This window comes from Camelina sativa, chromosome 7, assembly GCF_000633955.1.
Source record: "Camelina sativa cultivar DH55 chromosome 7, Cs, whole genome shotgun sequence".
In the NCBI taxonomy this organism is placed as follows: Eukaryota; Viridiplantae; Streptophyta; class Magnoliopsida; order Brassicales; family Brassicaceae; genus Camelina; species Camelina sativa.
In genome coordinates this window covers 24,775,080-24,795,925 of record NC_025691.1, presented here as the reverse complement: position 1 = coordinate 24,795,925, position 20,846 = coordinate 24,775,080, and the positions used below count along the sequence as shown (strand labels likewise).

At 32.8% G+C, this 20,846-nt stretch overlaps 3 protein-coding genes across 3 annotated transcripts; all 3 read right to left on the bottom strand.

The window, feature by feature from the left end:
• LOC104702431 (protein MIZU-KUSSEI 1-like) lies at positions 6,847-7,664 on the bottom strand. Its single transcript, XM_010418279.1, has one exon. The coding sequence runs from the start codon at positions 7,643-7,645 to the stop codon at positions 6,962-6,964; it is 684 nt and encodes a 227-aa protein (XP_010416581.1). The 5' UTR covers positions 7,646-7,664; the 3' UTR covers positions 6,847-6,961.
• Positions 12,121-12,948, bottom strand: LOC104702430. The gene has a single exon (XM_010418278.2). It carries the CDS (start codon positions 12,812-12,814, stop codon positions 12,149-12,151), a length of 666 nt encoding a protein of 221 aa, XP_010416580.1. The 5' UTR covers positions 12,815-12,948; the 3' UTR covers positions 12,121-12,148.
• LOC104702429 lies at positions 17,843-19,370 on the bottom strand. The gene is made up of 4 exons (XM_010418277.2): positions 19,165-19,370; positions 18,844-19,050; positions 18,545-18,760; positions 17,843-18,460 (listed from the first exon to the last, which is right to left on the bottom strand). The coding sequence occupies exons 1-4, from the start codon at positions 19,165-19,167 to the stop codon at positions 18,140-18,142; spliced, it is 747 nt and encodes a 248-aa protein (XP_010416579.1). The 5' UTR covers positions 19,168-19,370; the 3' UTR covers positions 17,843-18,139.

The window sequence follows — 20,846 nt, the reverse complement described above, 5'->3', positions numbered from 1 at the left end:
TACCTTACGTTCTGAATTTCACAAACGTATTTGCCTCTGTCTCCGGTTTTTGTCTTTGATCTCTCTCAGCCAATAACTTTCAATCTAAAGATAAGTAACCATATGCTTTATGTTCAATCGGTCCATTCTTTATAGTTTATCACTTTGTGTTCGATCTCTTGTTATTCATTAAATTATGCTCATATAGTCTGATTTGTATATTTTGTTGAGATCGATGTTCTCGCCAGAATATTATTACATGGTTATTGGTTTAGTATCGATTATTTGTTTGTGTCATAAGTATTAAGTATAAACAGCTAAATCTTATTTTATCCTGTTTGTTTTGGTTCATTCTCACGAACTTAAATTTTTATTTTATTGTTTGGTCAATTACACCATATGTCTAAAACCCCCATGCTTATACCACCATATGTCTAAGACCACCTTGTTTATACCGCTTTGGTAATACAACCGATGTATGGACTTTGATTCTGTGTTTACACTTAATTGATTCATGCTTTATTGTGTTTATGGAATAATATTTAATTAATCGATTTTGTTGGATTAATTCTCATGAAGGGGAGAGATGTTCGTTGGAAAATACAATGAATGCTAAGAGAGATCTAGAGGTGTTTGTCGGTTTAATGATTGGTGAATCCCGTAGCCAAACTCTAAAAGCCACTGTCATCGAAAGCTAAGTGATATATTGGTTTAATTATTCTGGAAAGGAGATTTATTCGACCTAAGGACTCAGTTCATCTATCGAGATAAGTCCAACTAAATTTGCTTTGCATATTAAATAGATCTTACATATAAGGCATAACTACAACTAAATTGACAGTGTTCAATTATTAATTCATGTTTATATAATTGTTTTTTATATAATTGTTAATCTGGTAAAATCATGAGATCTTTATATGCCAAAGACACGCATAACGTATTATATATGGGTTCAACGATAACAGTTCCTGTGATATTCTATATATGAGATCACTTATCTGTCTATCATATTATCTAAGTTTGATAGATAAAACTAAAAAAATTCATTCGAACACTGAAATATGCTTTATTATGTGATCAATACATAAACCATTTGTTTAATTAAATTTTATTATCGTTTGACTTGATGATACATATATGCATGTTATTCACGAGGAACGTGTATATGTATTATGCATATATAATAAAATAATAAATAAGAAAAAAATTATAATTGTTAGTGTACAGTTTACACTCCTTAATTTTCTTTAAAAAAAATATTGATATGATTGTTTATAATATTTGTGATTTATTCTATTAATTTAATCACAAATATAAATCTAATTAAAATTAGATATAATATCATGATGAAATATTTTAAATCATGTCTCCAACCTTCTTTGGTGAATACATTGAAAATTTAGTAATAAATTACTAAATAATGATTATTGATCATATTTTCTTAGCATCACTTCTATGAGGAGATTTAAGTCCAAGTATGTGACTATAAAAAAAAAAGTTATTTAGTTATTTAGAGTAATCTAAAGAAAAAAAATGACTAAAATTCTTTAAAAGAATATATACAAATCAACTTGTTTCTATTATTATCAAAATTATATAATAGAAAATATATATTCTACTTGTCATAAAATATTGTTGTCATGTAGACACAAAATAGTGAATATATTATATATATATACTTTTTTTTTGAATGAGTAAAATTATGAGATGTTGATTTATAATCATGAATCACATCCTATTGACTTGGTATATTCTTTAAAGTGAATATGACTTTATGCAAAGAAAAGGAAAAGACCACAAAAATGGTCATGATGTAGATATGATATATAAAGTCACCTAGACTTGAATAATAAGTACAAGAGGTACTTGTCTCATATATATATGACGATGAAAGAAGCTAGTGTGAGACAATTTCCACTATTCTACTACAATATTAAGAAGTAGTAGAAAAAATATTGAAAGCTCAGGAAAAGTATATATATATTATTGTCTATGGGAACACAATTTTATATTAATGTGTTATACTCTCCCAAGTCTCAAAAGTTAAAAGGGTCCAAGATATAATACATGACCCCATGTGAGAATGTTATTGATTACAGAGGGATTCAAATCGAGATTGATAAACATGAAGTGTCATCATCTCGAGGGGGAGAATTAATGAATCCCACATAGGTGATGGAACAAATATAAAATTATTTTCACACCCAGAATGAGTTTAATCACTCATATGATAAAGCAAATCTTAAGGATTTGAAAAGTAATCATGTTGAGACAATAAAGAAGGAATAATACTTTGAAATCATAAGTATCACCCAAGAGAATTAAAGTATTTTTGAGATTACATGCTTTATCTAGAAGATAAAAATGTTTTGTGAAAATCTCACTGTTTGGCATGACCGGTTTAGCCATTCTGGTTTAGTATTGATGCAAAAGAATAATCAGAAATTTCTGAAAAGATTCATTAGAGAACCTAAAGAGTTTTCGTAATGATTTCTTATGTGTGCTGCTTTACAAAGCAAGCCGATTATATGGCTTTCACCAGCCCCATGAATTTGGATAGTGTCAATTTTCTGGTACGTATACAAAGAGATATTGTGGACTGATCATCCACCATATATTTTTGTTATTAACATGCAACCTTGAGTTTGCGAGAGTATTTGGTTAATTGACAATGGTGGTGAAACCAGACTATGTAATTGACAAATGACTCTATATGTCAATAAATTCGCATCATGAACAAATTAACATGAGTACTCCCCATTATAATTGGTTTGGGTCAGAAACCATATATATCCCATCTAAATCTGTTATACATATTGAGTTGCTCCACCANTAATACTTTGAAATCATAAGTATCACCCAAGAGAATTAAAGTATTTTTGAGATTACATGCTTTATCTAGAAGATAAAAATGTTTTGTGAAAATCTCACTGTTTGGCATGACCGGTTTAGCCATTCTGGTTTAGTATTGATGCAAAAGAATAATCAGAAATTTCTGAAAAGATTCATTAGAGAACCTAAAGAGTTTTCGTAATGATTTCTTATGTGTGCTGCTTTACAAAGCAAGCCGATTATATGGCTTTCACCAGCCCCATGAATTTGGATAGTGTCAATTTTCTGGTACGTATACAAAGAGATATTGTGGACTGATCATCCACCATATATTTTTGTTATTAACATGCAACCTTGAGTTTGCGAGAGTATTTGGTTAATTGACAATGGTGGTGAAACCAGACTATGTAATTGACAAATGACTCTATATGTCAATAAATTCGCATCATGAACAAATTAACATGAGTACTCCCCATTATAATTGGTTTGGGTCAGAAACCATATATATCCCATCTAAATCTGTTATACATATTGAGTTGCTCCACCACATTGATTAAAATGGGATTTGAAAGTATGTTGGAAATAGTTGGATATAAATCTCTCTTGATGATTGAATATCTCGAGATGCAGAGATTGTTGGTTCAGTGAGTCAGTCTTTCCAACATGAGGGGAGAAAATAAATAGCTGGTAAAGAAATATATTGTAAGAAATTATCTTGATCCTCGTACTAAGAAATGTGCTCTAGAAATTAAAAAGATAATTTATTGGCAAAATTTGCAAAGATACTAAAAGTATGCAAGAGCCATTTTCTGGCCTTGAGTGATAAAGTCACATATACCAGTTGTGCTCCAATTGAAATTAATATCCTAGAATGATAAGATCAACTCCTAGTAAGTCTAATGATCGCATGAAGTGTGATAGACTTATGGTTCCAAATATAAGCATCCTCGGAAAAGAAAAAGGTGCATAAATTAATATGGCACCGAGGAAACAAAGAGTTATGGAAAATCTCTAGGAGAGATGTAGACATGAGTAAGAAAGAGATTCAGGTACCTGAGAATAATAATGAAAAGAAATCTCAACAAGTTGAGTCATGTCTATAATGAAAAACGAACCAATAAGCAAATCGACGTCGTAATATGTTTGAGGACGTAGGCCTTTGCTGAACCTCGTTAAAAGAAAAAAATTATATATGCCTCTTGTCTCTTCAGCACTTACAAGTGGTTCTTGTTAAAAGAAATGTACAGGAACAAGTGTGAATATGTTGATAATGAAAATATTATCAGATCCCCGGTACATATTTCATAGCCCTGGGATTTTAAACCGAAGCAAAATAACCGAACCGAACCGAACCGATATTTTTGGTGTTCGGTTCGGTTTCGGTTATGGCGGCTGAACCAATCGGTACAATTTGTTTTTTTCAAAAAAACCGAAATATTTCGGTTATTTTGGTTCGGTTTTCGGTTAACAGATTTTTTTTTTAAAATTTTTTTAGGAAAAAAACTAATAAAACCGAAATTTACCCTAAAATAACCGATTTTACCCTAAAATAACCGAAATAACCGAAACCGAAAAAACCGAAATATTTGAAATAAAACCGAAAAACCCGAAATTATCTCTAAATAACCGAAAAATCCGATTTTTCATGTTTTTAATCAAATTTCGGTTAATTTCGGTTTTGAAATTTTAAAACCGAATTAACCGAGAAACCAAAATAACCGAACCGAAATATATTTCGGTAAGATTTTCAAAACTCAAAAAAACCAAAAAACCGAAATAACCGAACCGAATTCACCGAAATAACCGAAGTCCCAGGCCTAATATTATTTCACATACCAAGGAATATATAGAGAAATGATCAATGATGAAATATTACTTCTGAAAGATGGAGAAACCGGATTGTATAAGATCAGATCTTTCATGAAATTTTTTAAGGTTACAGATTTGACATCTGATGAAAGAGATGTTATCTCAAGATGTTTACATCATCTTACATAGAAAAATGGTCTTGTAGTACCATATTAAGAAAGAAGAGTTGAAAGAGAAAGTTTTACAAGGAGATTATGAATAAAATCCTATGTATAAGATTATTGTTTGGAAGATTGTATGAAAAAAAAGATTCGAGCTTCAAGTTCAAATAAATGAAAAAAGAATCTTCTAAGGAATCTTCTATATGAAAAAGGTGCAAATGACTTGAAGTCCAATGACCCGAGAGAATATATGATGATCATATGTGTTTTATAACACTAAGGCTCTGTTTATAACAGTTCAGAAAAGATGATATATATGATCATAATGCATAACCTGAAGATGATGCTTTCAGGGGGAGAAATATGATCATAAGCGTGGTTGTACTCTTTTTCCCTTATCATGGTTTTTATCCCATTGGGTTTTTCTTTGAAAGGTTTTTAACGAGACAACAAAAGAACACGCGAAAGATAAACACCAGAAGAAGAATATTATGATTCCAATGGTGAAAGACTATCATCTTCAAAGTCTTTGAAATACATTGATGAGATTGTGAGAAACAAAGATAATGATAAAGATGAGTCACTTGTGAGACCCATGACCAATAGAAGAATGGTGATACACGTTTACTACATATTCGTTCAAGTGAAATTTGGTGAACCATTTACCAAAGCGTTTCTAACCACTATTTTCAAGAAGCTACTTCATCATATTGGTTCAGTTATTTCGAAGATTTCAAGTGATGTACTCAAGAAGGGGAGTAAAAGCGCGCTGCACTCTTTTTCCCGTAACCATGGTTTTTCCCACTGGGTTTTCCTGGTAAGATTTTTAACGAGATAATATATCATATGCGCATTTGGGACTACATTTTTATAATAGTCATCCAAGGGGGAGTGTTATGAATATTTTATATTGTATGGATGCCCATTAGTAGATCAACCTAAAACCTTAAAATTGTATCATTATATATATATGTTATATCCTATAGAATAGAATAATACAAGAGAACAATTCCCTAAACCCTTTGTTCAACAAACAGTTATATATATAACGATTGTCTGTGAATATATATTAATTCCGTTGTGGCTAAAAAAATGAGTGTGTACATACGTTTCTATCTTCATAAATCAAATTAATATTGTTAACTAGCTTATATTATCATTTATGACATGTACTGAATATCATATATAGTTTTTTTTTTTATAAAGGAGTAATAGATTAGATTAAACCAATGATTTAGAGAATATGTGTAAAGGGCAAAAATTCCTAATATAATGGGAAGCAGTATTGCTGGTTTGGTACCGAACCAGACACCGGAGCTAAGCTAGATTGTTCGGTGGTTGCTGTTTGGGCGCACATTGCTTTCAGTTGTCCCCTTGATCAGACTCCTCCAATGCACGTGAGTACTGTCCACGCGCCGCTGGCCCATGAGGTTAACTCAGTTTTGGAAGAAATTACAAATGCAAACTGGCAGGAGAGGAGTCAAAGCAGGGACACACCATTGCATTATTATTGATCATGATGTCTATCGAGTGTCAAACTGGCAGGAGTGTTGAATGGTAATCAGTCTAGTTAACCAAACGGTAATATTTGGTATAGTCATTAGGCCATACCGCATATTTTAACTATTTGTAAAATATCGTTGCATGGTCAGCATCTTAGTTTTGTTTAGTAATTCTGCTATTTTCACTAAAATTAACCTATTAAAAGGCTCTTTATTCTGCTATTTCATTCATACATTAACTTTTCTATACAATTTACTCTGCTATTTCATTTGTGTATATACTTTCTACATATCTTAGATTGAAATTACTTTTTTTTTAATGACATGTTATATGTTACTTACATAAAAGTACATTATAAGATTTTAGCTAGTAAAATTTAAAACATTATCAGTATCCATATGTGCAGAGCTTAGTTTTTGTTTTTATTGTGTATAAGATTGTTATTTGAGAAGGTATATATCATTGTGAGTTTGTGACGATGGTATTATTAACCCAAAATTAACATCCCTACCCACATACGACAGAAATTTATAATTTTTAATGTTCGTAAAAACATTGTTAGTTGAGTTCACAGCATGTAAGTTTAACAACAAAAACTTATACAATATTACATACACAAAAACGAACATTAAGATTAACATGGATCATAACCAGAATTTTCCTAATAATGACAAGTTTCAAGATTTCGAAAGGAAAATGCTAAGCTCCTGGCCATAACAACCCCCTTGGTTCACCACATGAAACGATTCCGAGTCACACGACCCGGTGACTCGCTCAAACTTTGCTCTCAGATACAACGTCTCGCCGTTCGGAATCACCCCGGCGCCTACGGAAACAGACTGCATCAGCCGGAGAAAGCTGACGTCGTTTTCATTCGTTTCTCTCCTCACCGCGAATCCAAATTTCCTGCCGTTGCAATACATAGACCAAACCGGAACGTTGAAGATATTAGAACGGCGGTTGCTTTTGCTCCGGAGAGCGATTCGGAGAAAGCCCTCCTCCATCTCCCGAGCAAGAGCTGCCGTGGGAACGGCTAGCTCGAGGAGGAGGAGAGGTGGAGAGGAGGGACGAGTGTCGTCTTGGATGCAGAAGCTGACGTGACCACGGGGGTGACCGAAGAAAGTGCCTGTGACTACGACGCCGGGTTGGTCTAAGGAAGAAGTGGAAGAAGACACGGAAACTGTGTCGTTTTCGTCGGAAGGAGGAGATTGGTACGTGCAACAATATGGGATTACGCACTCGATGAGTGAACGGAGGGTTCGTCGGAGTCTGACTTCACGGGCACAGTCAACGCTCGTCGGAGAATCAATGATTCGTAGATGAGTACTTCTTTGTTTTCCCAAATCTACCATCGTTCTCATTTTTTCCTTTTTCTTTGTACTCGTGTAAATGAGAAGAGAACTAGAGTAAGTTTGATGGTATATGTATAGGTGTGTGAGGTGTAAGTGGAGGGGATATTTTTTTTTCCCCCCAATTTAATGTATAGTATAATATTTAGATATTATTTTGTTTTTGTTGTTATTCTTTATGTAATGGATAACCACATTTACACATGCGTGTGCTTTCGTTTTCTTCTGTTTTCAAGTGATTGTTTCTACCTTAATTAGTGTGTTCACAAAATGGTGGTAAACCTGAATTTAGTATTACGTTTCATGTAATTGCGAAACAGGGATCCAAAATTATGAGAATGTAATAAATGGTGTTGATAAGGAGAAGGGGATAGAAGGAATTTATATAATTGGAAGTAACTCACTTGAACAAGAAATAGGTCCACTTGTAAGTTGTAATTTTGAACCCAATAATGCCTTTTTTTTTGTACTTCTTTGAATTTTCTTTTGTTGATATACTGAAAGTCTTACGTATATGGAAAACCGTGTTTTACGCTGATATAGTGATCCAATAGACCTATTTAATTACGATAATTTTTTGGAGTAGATTGCATATATGTACACGATCTTAGCGTTACTCAATTATGATTGCATTCGTTCGAGAAGGTTTCCCAAAAGAAGTTTATAGGACTTATTATGGTTGTAAGTCATATCGATGTATATATAAATATGTAATGTCCTATATACTTCTTTTAGGAAACCTTCTCGAAAGCTATATCCCATGTATATGAATTACCCACACAAAAATATGTTATGCTTTCTTAGAGCTAAATCCTATGTGTATGAATTACCCACAAAAAATATGTTATGCTTTCTTAGGTCATGTTTAGGCATAAAAAAAAAAGATGATTTAGCAATAGAGAGTACACATAAAAGGTAACATGGCAATGATGATGGGTATTAAGCGTGAGAAAGCCGTAGAAGCATGCATGCTGTTGAGATGATTGTCTTCAAATACTTTATACCGTTATAATGCCACGAATAGTCAGTATTATGTGCTGTTGTGGGGACTATACATTTCCTTTGTCCATAATTAAAATTTGCAAAAATGACTAACCAGAAAGATAAGGCAATAAAGCCTAATTTGCGGGGAAAGCATGATACAGTATACGAAATCTTATACCAATCAAGTATCAAAGAAAAACAAAACAATAACGCATGGCAAATTTCAAACAAAAAAAAACAATGACGCATGGCTGCAGCTTAGATACTAGAGAGAGTAGTACATTAAACAGAACAACCAGAGTTTCTCAAGAATGGGCCTGTATTACATGGATCCAGAAACTACTTTGATGGGCTGATAAAAAACTCACTCTAGTATTCTCATCCAAATCCAATGCAAAAAAATGTATCAAACTAAGCTACGATTCCCATGTCACTTGTGGAGTATGAACAAGAAAATTTCTAAAACTCAAATCCACGTTTATTGTGTCGTCCCAAATTTCAAAAATAACTAATTTACTATTTGGCTGACTTTAATGAAAATAATCATTCAATGAATGTTGATTGAAAATGTAGACATATATCTTTGAGATAGTTGAAAATGTATTATTAACACGATGAAGAAAATATAGAAAACAAAAAAACATAGAGCTAATGTTTGGTTACCTAGTCATTGATTGAAAAAGCCTCAAAACCTTCTATTTGTCCTCTTTATCTTTCTTTGTTTCATATTTGATTGGGACATGTAATCTCGATCGATAGTTTTCATTAACAATGTTGATCGATGTCATATATAAATATCATATCTAATCAAAAGTTTGATATATTCTAGTCGTATATGAGGAACATTAGTTAATTTAGTCATTATCCACTGTCCATAAGACTCAACATAGTATTATAGTCCATTTTGTTGATACATAGGTTTTCTATATCGGTGTCATAGTAAATTTTGGTTGAAAATAAACCGATAAAAACTATTTTGGGAGAAGCTATCATGAGGATCCCAGATAAGCAAATATAAGATTAATAAACTACCATAAATATTAGAGATGTAAACAAATCATTCATTATCAATTAGTTTTACGTTAAAAAACTATAACATACATCCGGATTTACATGTTTTAGTCCGTTACATAAAGAGAATCAAGAATATACCGTACATGCATTGAGTTAAAATAAAGAAGTAATCGAAAGACCGTAGTTTCTTACCCAATTTGTCTTGAGTCTGCGTCATAATCTTGTTTTTCACCAAACAAAACTATTAATTTGATACTAATATATTTAACACATTCAGAACAAGTGTAACCATTATGATTAATAATGTGAATGTGATAGTTCATGGTTTTAATTAGGGTTCCGATAAAGATTAAAATGAAACAAAGTTTGGATAATATAATTATGTTATTTTACATAACAACGTAATCATTCTCATTCATATACCAAGAATCGAATTGGAACTTTCTAAGCACTGAAATTTAAATTTATTATTGTGTTGACAGTTGACACGTTTTTAAAATAATTTATTAAAGTTTTATAATAGAAAAAGGCAAAGGTCAAATAAGGCGATAAGGTTATACTTAAAATATCAAAAACAGATGCAATATTTTTTTTTTTTAAAAACATAAATTATAAATAATTGCAAAAAAAAAAAAAAAAAAATTGTGGCTTCCGGCTCCCATAATTAAGGCCAAATTTTGTTTGGTACACTACCAACAGCATATCAACGGTCCGATCTTACGCGGGGATATAGACCTGTTATTTTCATACACATATATACACCCCACAAAATGGAGTTATATATATGATCAAAGAGAAAGAAAAGGAGTTATATATCATTGTTTCACTTTTTTCGTTTACTAAATCGAAAAAACAAATTTCATAAATGATTAAAGGAAGTCAATTTACATAGTTCTGCATTCATACCTATTTTCATATGCGTACACAACCCAAAAAATGGATCAGAGTTAATTATATGATCAAAAAGAAAAAAATAGAGTAATAAATTTTATTCACTTTTTTCTTTTTCTAAACGGAAGAACCAAATTTCATAAATGATAAAAGTAAGTCAATTTACATAGTTTCGCATTCATACTAATGGACTCACGTCAAAGATAAACAGCATCTACGAATTGCCTAGCGTCCAATCTTTTTCCAGGGAACCTTAGTTCTATAGATAGAAGAATATATCTTTTCTTTTTTGTAATGCTGGTAATTTTATTTAATTTCGTCTTAATCAACATATTTTTAATAGCTTATTATTTCATTTCATAATTAATATTTCTGAAAATATATAAAAAAAAATAAGCATTCCATATATGTAGAGAGAGATATCCACAAAGTCATAACGCATGATACTTTTTAATCATCCGGCAAAGCACACGTATGCAGATGGTATGTATAGTAGGAGGCAACCGCACCAAATCGGGGGAATAGGTAGTATAATTTCGTTTGGAGTCTTGTACATAAGTTGGTGATATAATTTAATTACAAAACATAAGAAGATAATTTTAGTTAATGTTGTCGCCGCCAGATACAACCTGTCATTGTCGAAGACTTACCGGTCATAGCGGAGGACTAGCCGATAGATTCCGATTTTGTTTACCCAATAGATAAAATTCGAATCTTAGGGTTCACACCAAATTCGAATACAATTATTTAATAAGATTAATACTATACACCACGAGTCACGAGACTTTTCACCAAATGATATAGTCAGTGAACGTATATTGGTAACTAGCCTATTGGTTGAACTAACCGGATTAAAGTATCGAGTTTTTCTTAAGTAAATCAGTAATGAAAAGTCTTTTGTTAATAATAGTTTACTACATCACCATCTTACTTCAAAAGTGTAAAGACTAAAAAGCAACAAAAAAGAAAATGAACGTCTGAAGCTTAAATTGATTTTAAAATAGACGTCGAAGGTTAAAATCCCATTGGCAGCGAAGCCAAATCTTCCATTATATTAGTCTCTTTCCGATCCCACCACACCATTAAATACTCTTTTACGTCGGAATACCAAACTTTCTCTCCAAGTCATATTTTACTTTTTTTTTAAAAACTTTTTCATACGAAAGTTCCATATGTGGAAATTTACAAGGATTTGTTTATCTTTGTTACTTTGATTTGCTCCTATAATAATCATGTTTCCAAAAGCGGAGCTTTTGACCTGACCCCCACATCTTTATAATTAAATGGGCATTTTGCTTAATCCAATTTAATAAGTAACAAGTTCATCCTAAAGTATACGTGCATGTGTATAAACACAAATCTTATAAACCTCGCAAGTTGCAACAAGAGTGTTGTTGTTTTTAAGCTTTCTATGGGTACCGTACACATGTATAATAACAAAATGGGAAATTAATTTATCACAAAAACTGTAGTTTACATAGAGTGTTTTCATTTGTAACATTACACAATCGATCATGTCCACTAACGATAATTAACAACAACGACAACAAAAAAAAAAAAAAAAAAAAAAAAAAAAATCAATCCTGCAGCGTAACGCNCTACGAATTAAGTGTTTCTTCTATATATTTATGATGATGAGATCTGAACGTCGTCGGAGGCTTCGTATATAGTAGAGAGTCTCAGTCTAAACGATCGAACCGCCAATTTAGCTCTCCCAGAAGTATATCTTTTGAATTTCTGAACCGAACCAGACCGAGAATAACCGTTAACAGCTTTAAACGGCGTCGTTCTACTCTGTAATTTCCCTTTTTCCATCGTTTCGCCGGCGGCTCCGACTCTGTTGTTAGGGTGATTCAGCGTCACTACGGGAGAGATCCTCCCGCTATTACGACGGCGGTATTTCCTCCCCTTCTTCCCCTTCCCCGCAGCTTTCTCAATAGCGACGCTGGCTTTCACGGCGAGAGCCGCCATATCAGACGCCGAGAGACGGTACTGACGTTTAGAGATGGGAAGAACGAAATAGATCTGATCCGCTTGAAGAACCTCGTCGGATTCGATGGCAGGGATGAAATCTTCGTAGTAGAGAGAATCGGAATTACAAAGAAAATAAAAAGAAGATGATCGAGACGAAGACGAAGAAGATGATGAAGACGTCGATTCAGATTCAAGAACCTGAGATGCTAACACCGGTACATCGTATTCACGGAGATCGCCGTTAATCGTCACGATTTTAGCCGTCGTCGTCGACGAAGAATCGTACTCGTTTCGATCAACAGATACACAAAGACCCATTTTTTCTAGCTTTTCTTTGTTGGGTTTCTGGTAAATTAAAAAACTCCAAAAATAAAATTTGAATTCTTGATTTGTTGCAGAGAGAGAGAGAGAGAGAGAGAGAAGAAGAAGAGAAGACGCGTTATGATAATAAAACAGAGTATGGTTTATACAGAGAGAGAGATGTGGTGGTGGTGGGGATATAAATAGAGGTAAAGTGGTGACGTCATCGTTTTACTTAAACCGGAAAAGAACAGAAAAACGGTTAGGGTAATTTTTTGTTTTTGTCAAACCGGGAGCTGACGCGTACGCTTAGAGCATTGTTATTTGACTCTTGTGTAGTAGTAGTCTAGTCACAGTCTTGTTTTACAAGGCTTTATATTTTTAATATTCATGGATATAGGATTTGAACTGATGAATAGTGGTACGGTCACTGTCCTTACCCAAAATTCATGAACCTTCTATTTTTTTTTAAATGTCAAAAGTATTTTGACTGGTGTAATTATGTAAACATATCCAAATTTCAAACAATTTCGTTTAGGTAACTTTCCTTTTTTGTAATTATGTCCTTAAGTCTGTATATATTGTAAATTGGTAACAAAATCTACTAGTAGTAACTACTGGATACTAATTCAAATTGACCAAATAATTTAGTCAAAAGTTTTTTTTTCAGTGGTTTTTTTATGCTTACTATTTGAATTTTAATACGTATTTGCACATTTTGATGAAACAAAACATAATTTTGTTTGAAGTAATTTTCCAAACAACTAGTCCAAACTCAAAATGATAAAACGTGTGAATTCACAATGTAGTACTTTCATTTTTATGAATGTATTGTATAAGTCAATAGTGTGAAATGTTCTAGTAATATATACGCAGATGTGCGTTTAGATAGATAGCCTTTCTTATCCATATTGATCTAGAAAGTCTAATAAAATTGTCAACTTCTCCCAACTAGAAGATACGCAACTATTAAATCGTCAATATAAAATCTTCCCATTCATTGTGTACATGGAAACTAATGACGATGTGTGACTTCAAATATTTTGGTGAATTATGACGACAATCGCGGTTTAGGTAGCAACCGTTTTGGGAATTTTTAACAGATTTCCTAGTAACCCTCGTAATGATTCTTTATTCAAAAAAAATGTACAGTGGCTTTTGTAACGATATATTTATAATTTTATGAACATTTCCAATCATCTCTATATATTCTCATCTCTAAAAAAAGAGTATAGAGTGAGCTTTTCTAAACCCATCTCTATTTTTATCTTTAACATAAAACTTTCATTTTTTTCTATATATTTAGAGTTTACAATTTTAATTTTACACTCAAATTTGAAAAAATATAAACCGAGTAGAGTTGGAGATGAACCCAACTAGACAATAAACTTACTCATTTAAAAAAATGGAAAATGGAAATACTCTTATCCACTCACGAGATACAACTCAAGTGCAGTTTACGTTATCCATTCTTTTTCCCCAAAGAACTATCACTTTTACTCATGCTGCCTTGTACTTGGAAATAAAAATAACTTTATAGAGGAAAATGTACTTCAATAAAAGTTCAAAACTTTTCCGATACGGAGTCAATTTCATGAATTAATGAATTATGTTTAGTTAAAGTTTATGATAATTAATTTTTAATAAGTCTAATGAGGTTTATAACCTTAATTTATCATCACTGGTAATCATAGCTTTGATGTCACTTCGCTGTCACAACAGTATATAATGTGCAACTAAGTGTGCTTGGATTGGATTAATTACGTTGACATCGCTAATTAAAAAAAATGTTTCTCGAAATTCGCGAAAATCACAAATTTGAATTGATTTATGAACTTTATTATTGCATTTTAATCATAGTTTAGTTTCATTCAGTTATTACCAAAAAAACAAGTCCGAAGAAGCTAGGGAACACCGTACGCATTTAATTATTACATTGAACTGTGTAAAGTCGAACAGGTCGCAGGCCATGCAAAATGCAAGGAGGATTCACGTGTTCAGCCGTTGACTTGGTAGCCAGTAGTACCTAGTACGTACGTACCAACTATATTTATATTTAATACTCAACTTCCGAATAACAAAGACCCGAATCCAAAAGTCTGATTACATGATACGGTCAAACTAATAAACGATCACACAACGACGCTATAGTATATATGTATGCACAAACGTTACAAGATATTCGTTCTATCATATTTTACCGTGCTCAAATACCACCTACTGTTTCATTCGTGTAAGGCTATGAGCTGTTTAATTTATTGATGTCAATGTGTCATGAGTTAGTAGAACTTCATAATGTTTTTTTCTTCAAAAATTTCATGATGTTGAGATTATTCAAAGATGATCTCAAAAACTACTATATTCATTAGAGTTGCACATACATTATAAAGTGCTCATTAACTTTATTTTTAATGATAAATCGTCAAAATTTAAATATGATGTGTCTTTGAAAAGGACTGTTATGCAATATTTTGTTGAACTAAGGAGATTGTTAGAAACTAGATTAATTGATTGGAGATAAGACTTCCGGTGGTGTCATACAATGTTCATGAAAGTCTTAATTGATATGTCAAGTTGAATATTGAAAGTAAATACATTAAATTCTTTTGTCCTTTACTTGAAGATGTCTTCAAATCTTGATAATGGCAGCTTGCTAAACGCGTAATGTGTCATTTAATTACAACGGAAATGAGGTAACTTCAGAGAATTCCGTTAAAACACGCTTTGTTGCAGAGTTTTCCAACTTTGCAATTGGCCATAGTACTGGTCTGAGTCTCTGAGATAGTCAATCAACTTAGAAGTTTTATAAATTTACTTCTTCGTTGCTTCCGTTTCAAGATTGTTCGACAAATGATTTATACAGACGTGAAAACTGACGTATAAAAATGTTAACCAAGAAATTTAAAAGTGTATAGTTTTTTAGACGTGTGCGTATTGTTAGAACGGCCACGCAATCACGTTGCTAAGTTTTAAATCTCTTGCACGGCTTCAAATAATGAAATATAGAGTATATCCTACTGGCAATTACATTAGTTAATTATGTGTTAACGAAATGTTTGTCCTATTGGTGACGATGATCACGTGCTAATCAGGAAAGATGGGATGTTTTAAAAGACATAGATATTGGTACAATGATCCCAAAAATTATTAGATAGCTACCAGAAAAGTACCTAAACCGTTTTGTTTAGATAAACCTCCTTGCACGTTTGCCTTCGTTCCCTGCCAGAAAATTTCCTAATTTCTGGTTTATCCTATGTATAACGTGGTCGTGACTCGTGTGCGCACACGGACTTACTCTTGGTTGTGTAATATTTTTTGTTATTTTTTTTGGTAAAACATAGAACAAACAAAATAATAAGCCTCAGTGGTTATGTACTCTGTTTAAAGGACTTAATTGAAACAATTATAGAGATCGATCTCAAAAAGGCTTAATATTGGGCTATGAAGTAGATGATTAATTTTGTTATCGTTAGTTAGTGGGCTTGCAACGTTGTGTTTCATAAAACAAAGATGATTATGGCCATGGCATTGTGTGTGTGTGTTTTTTTTCTCAAAGTTTCTCTGATGAAATGTGAAATTTATTTATCAAATAGACGAAAGTCTATAATTACAAGCTTGGAAATTACAGACTTGAAAGACTAACATCTCTCCGATAAACAACTTGTTTTAAATAAGTTAACTTTTGAAAATAATTTGTTGTATTTGTTGGCATAGCATTGGCCATTGTTAGTTATACATTTTTCAACAGCTTTCAAAAATATTTTACACCATATTTAAATTTAGATAAATGACCCAATAGTTTAAATATAAACCACTAAGTCACTTATAATAATAGTAAATATGTTTTCTTCGTTTTGAAATTAAAATCATTTGTCCCAATCGAAATAGTCATCCCTACTTTCTTCTCCTTTCCACCATCTTGTACGAATCATAGGTCCTTCCCTTCCACCATCTCCAATCACTTGCCACTTACAGAGATCACATTTGTCTCTCCCATCATTAAAGATTGTAAACCAATGATCACCACCTCCCCTCCACGTTATATGGCAGCGAAATTTTGTAGTGCCTTTCCAATTTACTCTGAATTTGAAAGACCATGCACTAGCGTAACGTATGTGTTGCAATCCCAAGTCATCTTCTGAAGACTTGCAATGTACATTTATAACCTCTCTGTTTCTGACTATATTACCGATCATCACAGTTTTCTTTTGTAGAGGTAACAACTGTCTACCTCTCCCGATTGGTTCTTCCGATGCAGCATCTGAAAAAGCTAACAATGACGACACCAACACGTAACAAACAAAACTGTAGATCATCAGTTTATAAAACTGATGACTACAGAAGATAGCCATGATTCTAATCCTCTTTGGTATGAGAATTGGCAGAAGCTAGATAACAATATTTATAGTCACTGTTTATTTTATTTATAGAATTAAAGATCAATACAAATATTAATAGTATGCTGCTATACTTGACAAAGAAGAATATTTATAGTATATTATTATCTGTTGCCTAATTATAGTTTGTTGTTTCTTATTCTATTCATATCGAGATCAAATTTCATATCCAAAAATCAACAAATTACTTAAAATGATAGTATTAAGGAAAGATTATCATATCACCTATGATTTACTCTTTTTCATATATTACTCTAATAAATATTAATTATATCATTCTATGTAATCCATTTAATTATGATTTGTACTTATAAATAAGTTCTATCATTCCATTCAATAATATAACAACAATAATAATAATGTCCTATTCAATCTATTTACATGGTATCAGATCTATTACCATATAAATAGATTGAATAGGATTGTATTATTATTGTTGTTATATTATTGAATGGAATGATACAACTTATATATAAGTACAAATCATGATATAACTTATAAATAAGTTTCAAATTACCTAACAATCAAGCTTATTTTCTTGATACTCTTTCCTTAATAGATAATACACTCCAAAAAATTTATGAAACTAGTCACACAATTCATAATCAATTAAGTCAAAATTCTGTAATCCTAGTTGAAACTGACGATAACACACCGAAACGATACAAGTAACATACCACGAACCATATATCTTTTCAAACGTATATTTACAGCCAAAAAACTATATGACAAGCATATTTCAATCCTTTTTGAGTATATAACCTAGTATCTATATTTATAAAACAAACAAAACATGATACTATACTACATTCATATATATATATATATATATTCCTATATCTTCAACAGGTTAAAAAGCAATACTAAGTACTAACCGTATACAATATAATGACCACATTTTCTAGATTTTTATACATATAATTAGGTTACGCTTAAAGTTATAACTTCAGAACGGAGCACGGTGTGGGACTCCCTTACGTCTGCTTGAGTTCCGGTGATTATAAATCGGTGGTGTCCCCGGAGAAAGATTAAAACCGCTATCATCACCGGAGCTCAAAGAACGTTGATCTCCGGACAAGTAATCAAACTTAACGGTGGAGATGGAGAGACCACTCATGAGACGGTTGAAAGCACACGTCGTCTTCCGTATCTTAGTTGGTGTGGTCGCCTCATCAGATTCCCACTCACCTTCGTACTCCCTTCCATGCTTCCCTCTCAGAGAGAAGGTTAGACTTGGATCATTCCTTCCTCGCTTCATCCCTCCAAGCTAAACAAATCACCAAAACAACAAAGGTCAATATGGTCATTTCAACCAAACAAACAGAGGAAAACAGAGGAGAAGAGAGTTTACTTTGCAACCGAGGGAGCAGAAACGGAAAGAATCAAGAAGGCTTCTGCAACAGATTTCACAAGTGTTGGTGACGCCTTTGCCGATTCTTGGCTGAGGTCGTTCGTTCAAGAAGACGATCCTTGCGCTGTTGATTATGTAAGTCTGAACACAAGAGATGTCTATGTACTTCTGAATCTCGTTCACCCTCACAACGTTGTGGTACGATGACCTCCGTATCTGCGGATAACATACCAGTTCCAATTTCTGTGAATTGAAAGGGAAATACAAGAACAATGATTATGAATGTGATGGAAACAAACCTGAAGGACACGATGGTTTCTGTGATTGAGCAAACAGTAAGAGCAAAAGGCTTCGGAAGTGCAGTCGAGACAGAACATGTTGCATTCGCTCTTGTTGGAAGCAGCGTGGATGGAACAAGGGACGAAGTAGTTTGCTCTTAGCATAGGGATTAGCCATGGTGGAGGACTCAGATTGTAGTTATCTTCTTCTGCTCTCATCATCGGTCCCTGGAAGATAGATTTTTGACACCAAATTCAAAGGGTTAAAATATAAGAATCTGCACATTATTAACTCTTATGGAAAGAAACGAGAGTCAGAAGAAGAAGAATCATTCAAATTACCATGAGTGTTCTTGTGATATGTTGTTATTGAGGTTTTCAATAGCCAGCTTGAAGAGTGAATAAGAATAACTGACCTAAGAAAGATTGAAAAGACTAAGAAGAGAAGTTTTGATTTAGAGGAGGCCGCGGCGGCAAATAGCTGAAAGAAAAAAAAAAAGAAGAGAAATTGAGGTTTTTCTTGTTTTTTTTAAGTCGGCCACCGATATAATTTTTTTCAGAGTTTTATATAATTCACATGAAAATCCATATAGATATCCTCTTTTTGTAAAAATTGTTTATTTTTAGTTTTCTTTAATTACTTTTCCTTTGGCCAAATAAGTGTCTGCTAATTTTTGCTTTTTAAGTCCAGGAGAGACACACGTATATTTGTGTGCACATGTGTGGGTCTCTCGAGACCCCAGAAGTAAAGGAACTAAGGGCATCATTACTGGTGGTTACTCTTGTAATTGCTTTAAGTAAAAAAATAATAAAAAGAAGAGAGAGAAGAGAAATCAGAAAGAATCGATGCTTGGGGGAGGACTGGAAGAATCGTTGCTTTGGCTGAAATAGAAATGTGTCACTTGCTCGTTGGTTCATCTTTTAAAAAATAAATAAAAAATGAATAAATATAATAAAAATATTTTTTTTTAATCTTCTGAGAAATCTTCACCCATTTCTCCAGTAAAAATGGTCTAAAACAAAAAAGAGTAGTAGTATTCTTGAAAATTCTGAATCATTATTGCTGGCCTCACAAATGATGATAAATCATTTTTACTATTTCGTGGTCCGCGACAAATATCAAAATTTAGCCGACTATTTTATTCGGTCCTACATCACTCCCAACGTAGGAAGATATTATTTTCTACCAAATTTTTTGATTGTATCAGTATAATAATATTCGTTACGTTCAATATTTGTGATAAATATCCACATATAACATAACTAGTGGTAGGATACGGCCATACGAGAGAAACCGAGTGTGGTGGATACTATTAAAAGAAGAAAAAGGAGCTAATTTATATTACCTTTGGTCACATTAGAAACACGTGGCATCAAGTGAAGAGCCAGAGGGATCGACGGACACGAGGGGAGACAGAACAGAATTGAGGGATTGGTGTAGATTCTGGTCTGAGCCGTTGGATTAAGAGGACAATCTTTTCTGCGTAACGTGGCAAACGCTTTTGTCCTTTTCTAGTTAACCCACATGACAAATCCTAGACCGTCGGATGGAGAAGTTGAGTCGCGGCGTACGTATGCCACCTCTTTTATAATCGTAAGGTCAGTAAGCGTCTTGTCACGTGATCCAAATGCTAATAGTACTAGTATTTTCTATATTTAACAAAAAAATATATATTAAAGAGTTCTTATCATCTAGTGAGTGCTTTTGGTGAAAGTGCTTTCCAGTTTCAGGGTTGTGTCTTGTGTGTGATCTAAACTGTTAGCTTTTTACGGTCAAAGCCAAAACTAAGAGGATTTGTCCCGAATCTTATATTAGCTGTACGGCTTATGCGTGTGTCAAATTGTTCACACATGATTTCTTATAGGCTCACACTGTTTGAAGCTTATGTCGACTGATAAAATATATAATTGCATTTCTTATGGTATCTTTTTAATAGATATTTTTCCAGTTGCGAATAGCTCAATCTTATCACCATTCTTTAAACATATTTTACTGTTATCCGTTGACAAAAGAGAATATCTGC

Excerpts from the sequence above, each read along its gene's own strand:
- LOC104702431 (XM_010418279.1), bottom strand. The coding sequence starts at position 7,645 with ATGAGAACGATGGTAGATTTGGGAAAACAAAGAAGTACTCATCTACGA.
- LOC104702430 (XM_010418278.2), bottom strand. The coding sequence starts at position 12,814 with ATGGGTCTTTGTGTATCTGTTGATCGAAACGAGTACGATTCTTCGTCG.
- LOC104702429 (XM_010418277.2), bottom strand. Across the intron at positions 18,761-18,843 it reads GAAACCATCGTGTCCTTCAG|ATACGGAGGTCATCGTACCA; the intron begins GTTTGTTTCCAT and ends TGTTATCCGCAG. Across the intron at positions 18,461-18,544 it reads TCTGCTCCCTCGGTTGCAAA|CTTGGAGGGATGAAGCGAGG; the intron begins GTAAACTCTCTT and ends TGATTTGTTTAG.